The sequence below is a fragment of the Gobio gobio genome, assembly GCF_949357685.1.
Source record: "Gobio gobio genome assembly, chromosome: 2".
Lineage (NCBI taxonomy): Eukaryota > Metazoa > Chordata > Actinopteri > Cypriniformes > Gobionidae > Gobio > Gobio gobio.
Genome location: NC_137098.1, coordinates 76,294,199 through 76,312,229, shown reverse-complemented (window position 1 = coordinate 76,312,229; position 18,031 = coordinate 76,294,199). Strand labels below are relative to the sequence as shown.

At 37.9% G+C, this 18,031-nt stretch overlaps 1 protein-coding gene across 1 annotated transcript in view; it reads left to right on the top strand.

The window, feature by feature from the left end:
* The window catches only part of LOC307118779 (fucolectin-like), a gene marked incomplete at both ends in the record, with an annotated part of 39,927 nt that extends 22,119 nt beyond the window's left edge, over positions 1 to 17,808 (top strand). The window contains one exon of the mRNA XM_079804562.1: positions 17,546 to 17,808. Coding sequence (XP_079660688.1) covers positions 17,546 to 17,808 — 263 coding nt within the window. The remainder of the gene's footprint in view (positions 1 to 17,545) is intronic.
* Between the last annotated feature and the right edge of the window lie 223 nt (positions 17,809 to 18,031).

Genomic DNA, 18,031 nt, shown 5'->3' with positions numbered 1-18,031 from the left:
CTACACCAAGTGGAAAACATTCCACTTTAGGCAGTACAACCTCCTTGTGGAAGGAGCCCTGGAGCTAAGTATGGCTTTGACTACACCTGCCGAGCCGCTAGGTAGCAGGCCTCCCAGGGGCCAGACCCACAACTCTGGCCGGGGGTGAAATATTGTGTCCCCTGCCTGATCCCTCAGAGGGATCTGCTATGGAAGGCCTGCTAGCAGTGCCATGATGTTTGAGAACCATACTCGGGCCGGCCAATAGGGAGCTACTAGAAGTAGACTGATCCCTTCTCGATGGACCCTCTCGTTAGAGAGGATATAATGGGGAGGAACAAAAACAGAGAGGAGAGGTGATTGAAGAACTGATAGAGGAAAATTACATGGTTTGTTTACATGTTGGGAGAGGGACAGTTTGATATAGAATAATCTAGCAGGGAAATGTGAGTGGGATGTATCATTTGAAACATCAATACGGAGTGATTGTTATCCAGTATTTTGTAGAATATTACTACAGGGAAATAAACGACAAGGGAAAACAATGGGGGAAGTGGATATTTGACAGTGCACAATGGGAATTGTTTAGTTTTATTTGTGAGAGAGAAATGGACAAAATAGATTTAAAGGAAGATATTAAGGAGTGATAAAAAAAATTAAAACAGTATTGCTTGAAGCTGCTTATGAGTCAGTTCTTAAAAGTAATGGACAAATTAAGAAAAAGGTGGTCCTTGGTGGTGACAGATGAATACAGTAGAGTAGCTAATAAAAAAGAAATAAAGCTCTAAGAATATTTTATAATAAAGTTTGGGGTAAAGGAAAGTTACTAACTGGATGGAAAGAGTCAGTGATTATTCCTATTAGTAAACCAGGAAATGACCCGTTAAATCCAGAGAATTACAGACCAATAGCATTGACCTCACATACAGGAAAGATGATGGAAATAATGATTATGGAGAGAATAGTATTTTATTTGGAAACAAGAGGAATTATTTCACCTTATCAGAGTGGTTTCAGGAGAGGGAGAGGAACTATGGTCTGGAAACAGATAATAACCCCTATGGGTCTAAGCCAGTTTTAGGGCCCTTTAGAAGTTTTGACATGCTCTTACATTTGTGTTTTTTTCAGTTGCTTATAAACACATTAATGGAAAAAGTGTAATTACACTGTATTCAGCACAAACTGGGCTACCATAATATGAGAGCAACATGTATGTACATGTTTGTATTTTTGAGAGAACATGTTTTTTTAGCGTGGTTATTGAAAAAAAAAAGTAACAGAAATAAGGCCACAAAACACATAGTAAATATGTGTCCACAAGACTTTTGACTAACGGGTGTTGTTGCCTGGAGTTTTTGCTTCAAAATGATGTAAAAATCATTGTGACTACTCATTCACATAACACAATATATTGCTTTAAATTTTATCAGACACTTTTTGTTTACAAAGCCCATATGCGAAGATCCATGAACGATCATGAATAATGCTGTGATTCACACCTAAGAAGACAAAGAACGGCATTATGAGCTGAATCAGGGTATCAATCAGGGTATCTTGCGTCCATTCCAAATCTGTTTTCAATTAAAACACAGAAAATGAAAAAACTAATCGTTTTTCTTTTTTTCATTATTTTCAGACAAACGAAAAATGAGAATTCTGCTTGATTTTTCGTTTTTCATTCAGAGATAGAAAAATGTATAAAAAGTCACTGCATGAAAAGTGGGATTTTCGACCCCGTAAACGCCTGTATACTCCCGGAAATCTCCCTAATTTTCGGCAGTTTTCGACAATTTAGAGGCAGCGAACGTCGCGTTCGTCTGTGCCACAAATTGTCGTAAACGAACCATGACGTAGGTGGAGAGCCCCCGGCTGAGAGACTGCGCGGAGGTGCGACGCCTATAATTTGCATATGAATAGCAGCGAAACCAGAGAGTCAACGGCCAGACTTGAATTTACTCACTCACTAATGGCTGAAGCCACTACATTTAAAAAAGAAAAATCCCTCGTGATTGGTTGGCAGATCACTGCAAACCAATCATTATTGGTCACCCTGGCTCATTATAAATGTAAACCCCAATAACAATAATAAATATATAATTTATGTTGTAATAATTTATGTTTTATATTAATGTTATTGTGCTATGAACTACACTATTCATACCATCAAGGAATATATGGGAAAATTTGCCCGGACCGTGCCGTTTATTCAAAGAAAGAGCTTCATTTATAAACACACAGCTGTTTATTCAAAGAAAGAGCTTCATTTATAAACACACAGCTGTTTATTCAAAGAAAGAGCTTTATTGTTAAACACACAACTATGTACAGTGCAGCAGTAATGTCTCTTATGTTGTCCTCCAAAAACGTCAAAAAGAAGCGCCCAACACATTCGGGGAACACAGGCGTATATGGTGAGTTGCCCTGTATTTCGGTATCGCCTCTAATCTGGATTGCAAAGTGGCACAGAGTTCGGCGAGCTCCAGACTGCGAGAGGGCGGTGGCCGCACAATCCATCCAGACACCCCGTCAACAATGCCGTCTTCCTCATCAGACATGAGTTCAATGGTCGCGCACTTCCAAATATCCACCTCATCCTCATCCAGCACACTCTCGCTTCCAGCAACTATAATACAATACATAAAGACAATAAGCAACCTGAAAAATACTCACATTGACAAAAAACGGATCTAATATAATAAATCTTACCCTTTTTCTTCTTGATCGACTCCGAGCTAAACTTCGCAGTTTCCGCCTGCGATGTAAGTTCAGGTTGTTTGTATCTGAAGCTCCGGCGTGTCGATTCATAATACGTCTTACAGGCAGCTGGAAAACAATTACATGAGACTGGTATAAAAACAGTCACGGTAAAATTAAACAAGGAATGAGAAAAACATTAGAAGTTATACTTACACACAATGTCGTCGTGATCAGCGTTTAAATCTGGACTCGCAGAAATCGCTCTAAGCAGATAAGAGCTCACGGCTTCGTTATGAGGCGAGGATAGTCTGTGTAAACAAAATGTGCAGTTTTAAGCTCGGATCTATTAACGCATCCATTTCCTTATACAGCTGAATAAAAGCATATTCTTTAAATCGTAACGTTACATTACCCATGCTCTGGTTCATAGCGCCTGCAGTTTGCCTCAGAGTTGTGAAGACGCAAGACAGCTGAAAATTAGTCGAAAAAGTTGGTCGCGTCCATGCAGAGGAGTTGAAGGGGAGCTGAAGGCGAGACGGCGTCCTGTCATTGTTGATCACGAAAAAGCAAAGCAGCAAAAACACAGGAAATGTATTTAAAAAAAAGAGTCCAAAACACGTCTGTTTAAAGCTCGTCTTCAAGTTTTGTACGCGTCATGGCCATGACCTCGCACGTGATTGGACGAGGGTGAGAAGCTCGTCGGGCTCCTCCAATCACATGCGAGGTCATTGTTATAAGGATGTTTTCCAGAATTAATGAAAAAACTCTGTATTAATACATTTTCCTGGACAGATTGGAAAATGTATTTAGTACCACATGCATGTACAGACTACAGTTCTCGCTCACAAATTTGATGGGATTAGGATTGATTGTCTTGATATAGTCCGTTTATGACAGTTTACAAAGAAGGGAGTCTAACAACAAACTGATTTTAAGAAATGTATTAAATTAACAAGAAAATGAAACAAAAGAATGTTAAGAGGTGAATAAAATAAAAAAATGTTGATGTATTTTGGCTGTGTGTGTGTGTGTGTGTGTGTGAGTGCGTGTGATTGTGTGTGTGTGTGTGTGAGAGAGAGAGAGAGAGAGAATCACAAGAGTCCGGAAATCAGTCCACAGAGGGGCTTAATTTATCCCTATATTCTTCAACCTCATTGAGGTTTCAGACCACCAGCTCCAGAAAAACCTATTATATTTATTTTCACTTTATTTAAGTTAATGGGTGTGGCAAAAGTGCTTCAATTACATATAGGCATAACACCGTAACTTTTTATTTTGTGTGTATTTTTTTTTACATAACATTGGTTATTGCTAATGACATAGTCAAGTCAAGTCAAGTCAACTTTATTTATATAGCGCTTTTAACAATGTAGATTGTTTCAAAGCAGCTTTACAGTGTAAAACAGGAAAATAATGCAGCATAATTTTATTCAGCTGTATAGCCACGCTGATGTCATCAGTTCATTTCAATTATCATATAGTGACAGTGTGGGCTTTAGATCAATAATTCGATCAGTAATTTAGTTTAAATGGTTAATTTAGTTTATTAATTTGATTTATTTCGATGTTTAGTTGAAAAATTTAGTGTCCCCATTACATACAGTGTCCCCATTACATACAGAGTAATTAATCTACTCTGTTAGCCCGGACAAGTTGAATCTACTTAAAAAATTGGAGCAAACTGGTTGCCCTAAATATTTAGTAATGTGAACTAAAACGAGTACATTTAACTTAAAATGTTTTAGTTTAATAAATTCAGAACCTAGATAAAACTCCCCCTGCTGCTACTCTGATTTGCATTTGTGTAGCTCACAGCATGTTCATTTACATGATAAAGCCTCCCCTAGAATTAAGGGGAGGGGGGGTCATGGGGGGACAACTGCCAAGCAAGGCCCACGTCATTTTACGACAATTTACACAGTGCACAGTCGTAAACCTGAAGTTTCACGGATATTAAAAGACATAGGCCTACTCTTTTATTTTATGATTTATGCCTGTTTTATTAAAATGGATTATAATTGATACCTCGAAAGGGTGCTTGTGTAGGCTACTGCTGCACACAAGATTTTCATTAAAGCCTGTAATATCTTGCCATTTCAGTTTGTTTCTCAAACCCAGTATACCTTCAGAGCGCTTGGAATATATAGCCTATGGCACGAGTTGCATATATGGATTATGTTACGAGATATTTTCATCCGCTTTTAAAAAAAAGGGGCAAATGCGAGCAGGAATTTTTTTTGTGTCTGTGTGCTTGTGTTCCGAAAAAAAGAAAGTAATAAGCATAACATCATTTTGTAGGTACAGTTCCAAAAAATTGCGATGGGTTTTAATTAAACATAATAAACTGCAGATAAACGCACCAGTCAGGCGGGAACATGTTCAGGAAATACGCAGCAGTTATTACTTTGAGTTTATTTCATATTGAGTAAATAAATGTCCAATGACCCCCATATAATTAGGCAGTGACAAAGTTAATGTGGGTGAGGATAATTAACACAATGTATAGACTATAATGCATCCTATGCATTTTGTAATAATACAGCATATTTTATAATTGACCGTAGCCTATTTGCCAGAAAAGTCGCACCAAGTGTAGCCTAATTCACACGCCGGGTCATGTTGAGAGAGAAACACGCGAACGTTGCATTGTAGTAAAATCATTCAGTACATTCAGAAGTAGCCTAGTTTAAAATACCGGTAAATAAAATACAACATTAACATAGGCCTAATAAACACTATTAACACGGCTATGCGTATTTTACTTCCCCTCGCTGTATGACAAATCCTTAAATTAATGTTATTAAGAAAACAACAAGAATGAAAAATATAAGTAGCCATATAATAAAAAAATATACATAGAAGCCTATATAAAAATAGTCTAGCTTATATATTGTGCCATTTATTACAAACAACATTTAGTTTAAAACCAAGCCTAAATGAAATTATTTTAATAGAAACTGTATCGACATTGGACTGTATCGGACATCTTTCATTAGGTCCAAAGTTTCCATATTTGCAATGTAACATTTGTTTATTATACTAGGCCTATTTATGTAAAGAAGGCTTTGTCCAGTCTCATACGCGCATAGGCTAAATTGGTATCTTTACATGCAGAGATAGGTGTGAGTTTGGAATGAAAGCAAGTACTGACTGGCACAATTTAATTTGTCTGTTGTACAATATTAAGGCTAAGCAGAATAACTTTTTATATGTTTGGTTTTATTTTGATAATGAACAGGCTGCGATGTCAAGTCAGCAATGCCAGAACTGTTATGTGAGCGCGCGAGTCTCCGACGCCATCACTTAATTTTTTCCTCATTGGAAGCAGTAAAATATTTATTTTATTTGTGTACATTTAAAATTACTTCAAAAGGTCATGCCTTTGTAAAATAAACAAAGCAGGATGCGCTGCTTTAGCGCGTCTCGGTCTCATATGAACATCTCTCTGACGCACACCAGAAACATGAACTAAAATACAGCGAATAGACGCGCCTACTTTAAAAAAAGTCAACATTTCGATTATTTGACGTTCAATACATTATATAAGTCACTTTGGAATAAATCAGAGCATGTTTCGTGATAAAAAAACGTAACTTTACAGTCAGGAAAATACGGTAGGATAGCCTAGCAAATTATTTTGCGGACCCCCTGACACTTTGCTGGTCTAAAGCCGCTGGTCTACACAGAAGAAAACCCTGCCTAGCCTCTGCCCCGGTACGGGTTGTGTCGAGCCATTCGTTAGTCTGATTGTTTGATGAGAAAAATATATTAAATGTAGTTGCAATAAAAGCATTAAGAATCCACACAGCTGTGACAGCGCAGGACTTTTATTCTGCTGTGCAGAACTGAGGAAGAACCGATGACGGAATAGTTTGATCTTCGGCTGACCTATCAGCAGAAAGGGGCGTATAATTCCCGCCCACATGTAGAAATCTGATATTCAAACTGTTTATACATTTTTCTACCTCTGAATGAAAAACGAAAAATCAAGCAGAAATCTCGTTTTTCGTTTGTCTGAAAATAATGAAAAAACAAAAAAAAATTAGTTTTTTCGTTTTCTGTTTTTTAATTGAAACGGATTTGGAATGGACGCAAGATACCCTGATTGGTATCTTCCGGCTTTAGACCAGCAAAGTGTCAGGGGGTCCGCGAAATAATTTGCTAGGCTATCCTACCGTATTTTCCTGACTGTAAAGTTACGTTTTTTTATTACGAAATATGCTCTGATTTATTCCAAAGTGACTTATATAATGTATTGAACGTCAAATAATCGAAATGTTGACTTTTTTTAAAGTAGGCGCGTCTATTCGCTGAATTTTAGTTCATGTTTCTGGTGTGCGTCAGAGAGATGTTCATATGAGACCGAGACGCGCTAAAGCAGCGCATCCTGTTTTGTTTATTTTACAAAGGCATGACCTTTTGTAGTAATTTTAAATGTACACAAATAAAATAAATATTTTACTGCTTCCAATGAGGAAAAAATTAAGTGATGGCGTCGGAGACTCACACACTCACATAACAGTTCTGGCATTGCTGACTTGACATCGCAGCCTGTTCATTATCAAAATAAAACCAAACATATAAAAAGTTATTCTGCTTAGCCTTAATATTGTACAAAAGACAAATTAAATTGTGCCAGTCAGTACTTGATTTCATTCCAAACTCACACCTATCTCTGCATGTAAAGATACCAATTTAGCCTATGCGCGTATGAGACTGGACGAAGCCTTCTTTACATAAATAGGCCTAGTATAATAAACAAATGTTACATTGCAAATATGGAAACTTTGGACCGAATGAAAGATGTCCGATACAGTCCAACGTCGATACAGTTTCTATTCAAATAATTTCATTTAGGCTTGGTATTTAAACTAAATGTTGTTTGTAATAAATTGTACAATATATAGGCTAGACTATTTTTATATAGGCTTCTATGTATATTTTTTTATTATATGGCTACTTATATTTTTCATTCTTGTTGTTTTCTTAATAACATTAATTTAAGGATTTGTCATTCAGCGAGGGGAAGTAAAATACACATAGCCGTGTTAATAGTGTTTATTAGGCCTATGTTAATGTTGTATTTTATTTACCGGTATTTTAAACTAGGCTACTTCTGAATGTAGGCTAATAATAAAATGCAGATTTTACTACAATGCAACGTTCGCGTGTTTCATTCTCAACATGACCCGGCGTGTGAATTAGGCTACACTTGGTGTGACTTTTCTGGCAAATAGGCTATGGTCAATTATAAAATATGCTGTATTATTACAAAATGCATAGGATGCATTATAGTCTATACATTGTGTTAATTATCCTCACCCACATTAACTTTGTCACTGCCTATTTATATGGGGGTAATTGGACATTTATTTACTCAATATGAAATAAACTCAAAGTAATAACTGCTGCGTATTTCCTGAACATGTTCCCGCCTGACTGGTGCGTTTATCTGCAGTTTATTACGTTTATTTAACCCATCGCAATTTATTGGAACTGTGTGAAATAGGGTACCTAAAAAATGATGTTATGCTTATTACTTTCTTTTTTTCGGAACACACACACACAGACACAAAAAAAATTCCTGCTCGCATTTGCCCCTTTTTTTTAAAAGCGGATGCAAATATCTCGTAACATAATCCATAAATGCAACTCGTGCCATAGGCTATACAGGGAGTGCAGAATTATTAGGCACGTTGATTTTCTGATCATATTTTTTTTCCAGGCACATTTGACCAATTCCAAACCACAGTAATCCTAATAACTACTATTAATTTAGTATTTAATAATGTATAAGTGATATATAATTGTTCATGAAGGCTGGAAATGAAAATCACCTTATATTCAGGTGTGCAGAATTATTAGGCATGTTTTCTTTTACAGATAAATTGAGCCAAAAAAGAGATTTAACTCAGACTGAAAAGTCAAAAAGTATTAAATGCCCATGAGAAGGATGCAATACTAATGCAATACTAGACATTGCAGTTAAGGCGTGACCATTGGACAGTGAAATGCTCGTTGGGTCAGCAGGATCTGACAAAAACAGGTGGTGAAGAAAAGACACCTGTTAACTGCAAAAGAATTAAGAATTAAGGGTGAAACCATCAGGAACCCTTTAGTCTCCAGCGCCACCATTTTCCAAAGCTGCAACCTACCTGGAGTCTCCAGAAGTGCAAGGTGTCAGGATCTCAGAGACTTCAGTTAGGTAAAGAATCCTAAAAAATGAGCCCCACTAGATAAGAATCACAAGCCTAAGTGCTGTAAAATACATGAAGAAGGTTTTTTTATAGGCTTTATGGACAGATAGGTTGAGAGTGACTCTTGAAGGACCAGCACCACATCCTCTAGTACCACTGTTTGAAGAATTCATCTTCCAGAATCTGGCAGTACGTTTTGGGAGTTCATTTTTAGTCCATCTCTGCAAAACGGACTTCAGGATGGACTAAAATGAACTCCCAAAACGCACTGCCAGATTCTGGAAGATGAATTCTTCAAACAGTGGTACTAGAGGATGTGCTGCTGGTTCTTCAAGAGTCATTCTCAACCTATAAAACCTATAAAGCCTATAAAAAAGCAGGCTTCATGTATTTTACAACACTTCAGCTTATGATTCTTATTTAGTGGGGGTCATTTTTTAGGATTCTTTACCTAACTGAAGTCTCTGAGATCCTGACACCTTGCACTTCTGGAGACTCCAGGTAGGTTGCAGCTCTGGAAAATGGTGGCGCTGGAGACTAAAGGGTTCCTGATGGTTTCACCCTTAATTCTTCACCTTAATTCTTAATTCTTTTGCAGTTAACAGGTGTCTTTTCTTCACCACCTGTTTTTGTCAGATCCTGCAGACCCAACGAGCATTTCACTGTCCAATGGTCATGCCTTAACTGCAATGTCTAGTATTGCATTAGTATTGCATCCTTCTCATGAGCATTTAATAATTTTTGACTTTTCAGTCTCAGTTAAATCTCTTTTTTGGCTCAATTTATCTGTAAAAGAAAACATGCCTAATAATTCTGCACACCTGAATATAAGGTGATTTTCATTTCCAGCCTTCATGAACAATTAAATATCACTTATACATTATTAAATACTAAATCAATAGTAGTTATTAGGATTACTGTGGTTTGGAATTGGTCAAATGTGCCTGGAAAAAAAATATGATCAGAAAATCAACGTGCCTAATAATTCTGCACTCCCTGTATATTCCAAGCGCTCTGAAGGTATAGTGGGTTTGAGAAACAAAATGAAATGGCAAGATATTACAGGCTTTAATGAAAATCTTGTGTGCAGCAGTAGCCTACACAAGCACCCTTTCGAGGTATCAATTATAATCCATTTGAATAAAACAGGCATAAATCATAAAATAAAAGAGTAGGCCTATGTCTTTTAATATTTGTTTTTCTCCGGTTGTCTGGTTGCAACGCATTATTCTTTCCTTTTTGTATTAGTGTTTAAAATATATTTTTTTAATTATTTATTTAACAAAGGTAGGCTATGACAGCCGTCATATAGGCCTATCCTGCCAGCTGATGCAAAGAGGTGAATTTATATCTACACGAAAAAACCCTGCCTAGCCTCTGCCCCGGTACGGGTTGTGTCGAGCCATTCGTTAGTCTGGTTGTTTGATGAGAAAAATATATTAAATGTAGTTGCAATAAAAGCATTAAGAATCCACACAGCTGTGACAGCGCAGGACTTTTATTCTGCTGTGCGGAACTGAGGAAGAACCGATGACGGAATAGTTTGATCTTCGGCTGACCTATCAGCAGAAAGGGGCGTATAATTCCCGCCCACATGTAGAAATCGAATATTCAAACTGTTTATAAATTTTTCTACCTCTGAATGAAAAACGTAGCCTGACGTCGTCATACTCAATTCTAGTCAGAATATGAGTCTGATACTGCTCCGTTGGGCTGTGATTATGCGGCGTGTTTCAACCGAACCAGGAAAGATCTCAATTGGATAGACCTACAACCAATCAGAGCAACGGAGCGACGCATAACGTTAGTTGTCAAATGTCAACAGCTCAACTGCACTGTGTTGCCATGTCCGCGGGTTGAAGCGACCCCAATTATGTGATATACAGACCCATGAATGCGATTTTTAGCTGCCAGCTCTGCCAAAATAACACATATTTTACCCCCCAAATGCCTTTTTTCCCAGAGAACCCCCCCTGGAAAGCTATTGGGCTTGTTTTTGGCTAGTTTTGAGGAACGTTAGCAATTGGGCGGGTTTTGTTGCAAAAACTTGGCAACCCTGTCTGCACACACGCTGGAATAAGTGGCCTAACGTTAGAAGAAAAACATGTAAACAAGTTCTCCATTTAGGATTAGAACAAATTCAACCCAAGCGGCTTTTGATGACGTGGATGATTACGTTAATGTTGATCATTTGTCCATCATCGTCTAAAGCCCGCCCTGACAATTTCATTGGTCCGAACAGTTTCTGTTCGGGCATAATTACTTCTCTACCAATCGATTCCAGACCAAACTGCCCGAGTAAAGATGGTGTGGGCGGGGCTAAGTTCGGCTGGCATCCAGGCTATGAAAAACGAAAAATCAAGCAGAAATCTCGTTTTTCGTTTGTCTGAAAATAATGAAAAAACAAAAAATTGTTGATTTGAAAAAGTTGATTTGTTTTTTCGTTTTCTGTTTTTTAATTGAAAACGGATTTGGAATGGATCTTCCACCCATTCCAAATCCGTTTTCAATTAAAAAACAGAATACAAAAAAACTAATCGTTTTTAATTTTTTCAGAAAAACGAAAAACAAGATCTCGGCTTGATTTTTCGGTTTTCGTTCAGAGGTATAAAAATGAATAAACAATTTGAATATTCGATTTCTACACGTGGGTGGGAATTATATGCCCCTTTCTACTGATTGGTCAGCCGAATATCAAACTATTCCATCATCAGTTCTTCCTCAATTCCGCACAGCAGTATAAAAGTCGCTATATAAGTCACTTTGGAATAAATCAGAGCATGTTTCGTGATAAAAAAACATAACTTTACAGTCAGGAAAATACGGTAGGATAGCCTAGCAAATTATTTTGCGGACCCCCTGACACTTTGCTGGTCTAAAGCCGCTGGTCTTCACAGAATGGTCTATCCCTGCGCTGCTACAGCTGTACGGATTCTTAAAGGTCCCATGGCATGGCATTTTTCTATTATTTTATAGTGTTTCCTGAGGTGTACTTATATTGTTAGTATGATTTTTACATCATAAAATGTCATAATTTAGAAATAAAAGGCATTTTGTCTATACTGCTGTTTGCCCTGTGGCTGACTGCCCTGTTTCAAGAGGCGTGTCTACTGTGAGACTTCAGTAAAAACGCCCACTGTTGTGATTGGCTGACATCTTTGCATTTGAAATGAGCGGAGGGGGCGTGGTTTAACGAGGTCTACAACGCACGAGCTGCTGCCAGAGAGACAGATGGACCCGAGTTCACTTCTCATCAGTTCTCTCAGCATGTCTCAGTTCTGGGTGATCTGTTGTAGTTACTAGAATATACTTCAGGTTATTAGTTTATTTCTAGTCGGAGGGGCTGTCACTCATGTCTGCAAGTTAGTAACTTTAGTAAATTATGGATCAGCGCTGACTCGAGACGCGATCCCATTTAGAACGATTCAGTCCGATTTGGTGAACTGGTTCGGTTCACTAAAAAGAACCGATTCAAAGGATTGATTCGTTCGCGAACCGAACATCACGGAGACGGAGCGATTGCTAACAAAGTTATTATAGTAACTACTGAGTTGTGAGAGCGCTGTCTGTCAGCGCGAGTTTATTGTGTTTGTATCTGAGAGTTCTGAATAAACACGAGTCCCAGTCACGCCGAGTCCGTCTTCATCATTATTCTACCAACTTTGTAACACATGCAATGTACCATTACAGCGAGATGAACGAGTTAGTAAGTTTGATTAAAGCATTATTTCTAGATATGTTCCAATCATATGAAAAGCGTCAGAGACACAACAACTGTAATCGAATGTAATCCAGTTTATTGTGGGGAAAGCTGGCTAGCCTAGCCGGATACCCTCACGCTTACCCCCCCCCCCCCCCCCCGTCTGCTTAATCTCACGCCGCGTTTGGCTCCTCCGCTGTGGGCCAGATGCAGTACTGGGGGTCGGGGATGTTGAAGGCCGAGCCTCGGCGTGTGTGAGGTTTATCTCTAAAGATGTGGCTCTGCCGATGTTGAGCAGAAACTCCCGACTGTATGCACATTTAAGAACAGATAGACGCGACGAGGACGTACAAAAACACTGACTCACAAGATAGAAAACACAAAAACACCGTTCTGTCGGGAGAGAGAGAAGCCGCATTGTGTGCACGAATAATAAATAATTAGCTACACATAAGAAATCACTGATCACAGATCAGAAGGAACTGAAAAAAGACTTCTGTTTTCATTTGTACATCCAAACACTGAGAAACTGCCAGCATTCACTCGTTCACAAGTAATGATCTCTTGAGCGTTTGCATGGGCGTGCCAGATTCTCTGGGTGGAGGAAAGGGAGGAAACCGTTCCTGCTTGGACGTCAAACCAGGAGCCTTCAGGATTGGCTCGTCTGGCCTGTCATTTTCTCAAAGGCAGAGAAAGACAGCCAGAACTCGGGTTTACACCGATCAACATTTCTATCCACTTGGGGACAATATTCAGGCTAGGGGAACTCATATTAATGTTGAAATACCTCATAAAATGAAAATTTCATGCCATGGGACCTTTAACGCGTTTATTGCAACTACATTTCATATTTTTCTCATCAAACAACCAGACTAACAAATGGCTCAGGGCTTTTTCGTGTAGATATAAATGCACCACTTTGCATCAGCTGGCAGGATATATGACGCTATCATAGCCTACCTTGGATAAATAAATAAAAAAAATATATAAATATTTTAAACACTAATAAAAAAAAGGAAAGAATAATGGGTTGCAACCAGACAACCAGAGAAAAACAGAGATATTAAAATACATACTCTTTTATTTTATGATTTATGCCTTGTGTTTTATTAATATTGATTATAATTGATATCTCAAAAGGGTGCTTGTGTACAGCACAAGGTGTTCCACGATTGCTGTTCCACAATTGCACAGAGGACTGCAACACAAGATTTTCATTAAAGCCTGTAATAACTTGCCATTTTGGTTTGTTTCTCACCAAACCCTACAGTATAGGCCTACCTTCAGAGCGCTTGGAATATGTGGATTATGTTACGACATATTTGCATCCGGTAAAAAAAAAAAAAAAAAAGGCAAATGCGAGCAGGACATTTGTGTCATTGTGTGTGTGTGTGTGTGTGTGTGTGTGTGCGTGTGTGTGTGTGCTCCGAAAAAAGAAGGTAATAAGCATAACAACATCATTGGTAGCTACCCTAGTTCACACAGTTCTTATAAATTGCGATGGGTTAAATAAACTTAATAAACTGCAGGTAAACGCACGAGTCAGGCGCAGACATACGGGAAATACACAGTAGTTATTACTTTGAGTTTATTCCATATTTAGTAAATAAATGTCCAATGACCCCCACATAATTAGGCTATAACAGTGATTAAGGCCAAAGTTAATGTGGGTGATGAACACAATATATAGCCTATATCCTATCCTATGCATTTTGTAATAATACAGCACATTTTATAATTGACCTATTTGCCAGAAATGTCGCACCAAGTGTAATCCACACGACACCGGGTCATGTTGAAAAAGAAACGGCAGGGCCGTGCACAGGGGGATGGCCCGGTGGCTAGAGCCGCTGCCCCTATGCCCTAATCGGCTAAGGTGCTCCTCTTGCCCCCCTTCCCTCTCTCACGCCGAAAGTATTGGAGGGTTCCCATAAAAAACGCTCCGTTCCGCTAAAAATCCACTAAATTCCGCAAATCCGCTCCATGTTTTCCCGCTGGCTCCGCAGCATTGCTCACAGTCTGTGGCTGGGGTTGTGCCCGCTCTCTGGAGACTGGAGACGCAGAATGTCGTCCCATTAACAGGTCGATTACAAACTACAATCCACATTAAAGACAATGGGTTTATCCGCAGAATTAGTAATTTGGCAGTTTGTTTTTGTATTTTGGCCGGTAATGTTTTGCTCCTGGTCTTCTAATAGTGCTAACATCTTGTGCAAAATATCCATGTTCTCAATTGGAAAATAATGAATTGTCTAATCAAATTATTGTACCTGATCTGATCTAATATAAATAACACCAAATTTGCTGTTATCAGCACACTTAGTAGACAAAAAAACAATGACCACAAAAAAGACAGAGCGAGAAAGAGCAAAGGAAGGCTGATGCTCGTTCAACATTGCAAATATGGTTTCAAAGCTCCAGCCAACCAGCAGGTAAATCATCATATAGGATATTTATAAGAATAGAATATTTAGCAAACAGTCACACTTTAACTCCTGTAAAGTATATTTCCCATTTGAATCAATTGTCTGAGTTAATACTAGTATCAATAACATACATCATATTTATGATATTTTATTAAGACCATATTAATAGTATACACAATTAAAAAGGTAATATACTAAATGTTCAATGGGGCTAAAGGCAGACCTGAATAAAAATGTTTTAATCATGTCAAGTTAATACTTGTTCAAAAAAAATCTCTTTAGCAAAGTTTGTACTATTTTCTGTTTATTTTGATAGATAATATAATACATTATTGTTCAATAAATATAAAAATATATTAAAAAAATATAGAAACAATATTTTTCAAAGTAAAGATTCTGAAAGCATTGAATGTGATCCCTTAATACTTTACAGTATAGTAGCCTAACAAATAAATATAAGTTTTATGAGTATTATCATATTTTTTTAAATCTGATGGTTTAATTATAAATATGATGATCATCTCTAAGGTGGCCATCCAACTTAATATATGATATTTATTATCTGGTTCTAACCATGTAATGTCAACAAATGTTAAAGTCAGCTAACTATTTATTATCTCTTTATTATTATTTATTTATTTACCCCAAATACCATACTTTTGCATAATCTTCCGTTATTGAAAAACTGTTGATTTATGTACTTTAAATATGTTCGGTGAATAGACAATTTTAATTTTGAGCGAAGACCTAAAGCTATGATTAGTACAAGGCATCATTTTGCATGAGGATAATTATTTGGAAGTAATTTATTGGGCCAATATGTAATGATCAATTTTCAAAATTTTCCCCCCAATTTTTTACAGTGTAAGGAAACATATGTTTTTAAAAAGTTTTTTTGACAGTTAGCACCACCTCTTGCTCATTCGCCACCACTTTTTTTTAGATGTCATCAGAGTGTGCCCATACATATGTGTAGTCAAATCTGTTGTACATATCTTATTTTATTTTTTAAGTTATAGACACATAGAGAATAACAATGACCCATTTTTTGCCATTTCCTATCAAAATTGTGATATTTGGGCATTATTATTTAGCTATCGACCTATGTTTTAAAAATGTTCTGCTGTGGTTTCGCCTCGATCGGACAAACGGTTTCGAAGATATTTGCTACGTTTTTTTTAAGTGCTAAATCTCACTTTTGCACAAACCATAAGGCAGAACCTGGTGTGTTTGGTCTCGTTGGACTCGGCAAGAATTCAGGAGTCTAAGGAGGTGACTCCCATGAAAAGCGCTGGCTTGAAACTTCTAAGGTTCCTTCAGGGCATTGTGCCGATGACACACACCGAGTTTTTTTTAGATACGCCAATGTCCTCATAGACAATCATGGCACCCTGGACAAAGACACTGCATGGCAATTTTCAAGTCAGTCAGACTCATGGTTGGGTCATTATAGCCCTGTTATAGCACCGTTATAGCACCGCCAAGTGGCCAATCATCACAATTTTTTTGTGACATCAGAATAAGCTCATACACATGTGTCCCGAGTTTAGTGAACATCTCGTTTCGTTCATGAGTTATAGCTATTTTAGTAAAAGTGGCCCCGGTCACATTGAACATTTTGGCTCCCCTTAGCAACCATGAATCGGAATTTTGAATTTTGTTGATAATTGTTGATATTCTGTCACGGTTCATGAATTCACTGTTTCATTCTGTCTCTGTGTGTGCGGGTGATGTGTGAATGGGAGGCGTGGTCACTGATTGCCGGCTCATCAGATCATCAATACCACCTGCTGCACTTGATTTACCGATCTACTTTATGCCGTGCTAACCACCTTGTGTTTGTCAGATCGTTTGGTTGTGTCCTGTGCTCCAGTCCTGTTGTTCTTTCGTGTCTTCTGGTGTTCGCTGTTTCGAGTTCCTGTCTGTTCTGTGGATCGTCACTGTGGTGGATGCTCTTACGGATCTGGTCACCCATTGAGTCCCTGCGTCACCTGGATCACCTGTCTGCCAAAGCATCTGAACTTTATATGATACTGACTGTGTTCTGAGTAATAAACATTCTACCTTTACACTTGCTATTGAATCCGTCTCTGTTTTATGACATATTCACTCTCCAGAGAATATTTTTGCACTGGTTTGGTTCCGATTAGGCCAAAAACCTAGGACTAGTTTGCAAAAGTAGGTTTAAAAAAAAAAAGAAATACCCGCAATTTTGAAAATACCCAAATATCCTTGGTTGTCTGTTCTCATCTATAATGTGAGATTATGTTTGTGTTTTTTCAAGATTTCTGAAATAGCTTGAGTGTTATTTTAATTTGTCTTTACTGCTGCAAACCTGCTTTTTCATTTCTTCCATTAATCCAACGTGGCAGGAAATGTATATTTGTGGTCTATTTTTCCTGTTTGTTTGATAATGTTGTCATAGTGTTTCTATAGTAAATGATTACATGTAAATGTAAAACCCTCTAAACCTTTAAGTCAAGTCAGTTTCTTTTTTATAACACTTTTCACAATTTCCATTGTTTCTTCCCTTGAACATATTCCAGTGAACATAGAAAGAGGGTGCACATCCAGCCAGACAACGAACATTGCGGGATGGTATCCCCAAAATGCTCTGGATGGGAATACCTCCACCTGCACGCAAACACAGACACAAAGCAACCCGTTGTGGAAGCTGGATCTGCTGAATGTGTACAGCATAAACAGAGTGGTCATCACTAACAGACTAGACTGCTGCAGCAACAGGATAAACGGGGCAGAGATTCGGGTCGGAAACATTCCTTCAGATGTTTTCAGCAACCCCATGTGAGTCTCTCTGATATATTCTTATTTACAGAGATTCTGTCCAGTTGGCCGGTAACTTTTTACATTTTTATTAAGCATCTTTAGAACCAGTTAACTGTTTGCCTCCACTGTTCACTGATGAAAACTCTAACCGGTTATACAAAACATCCTGTTGATATGAATCAGAGACTTCAGCAAACTGTTTTTTTTTTTATCTCTTTTTTTCTCTGTGAATATGTAGTAAAGTG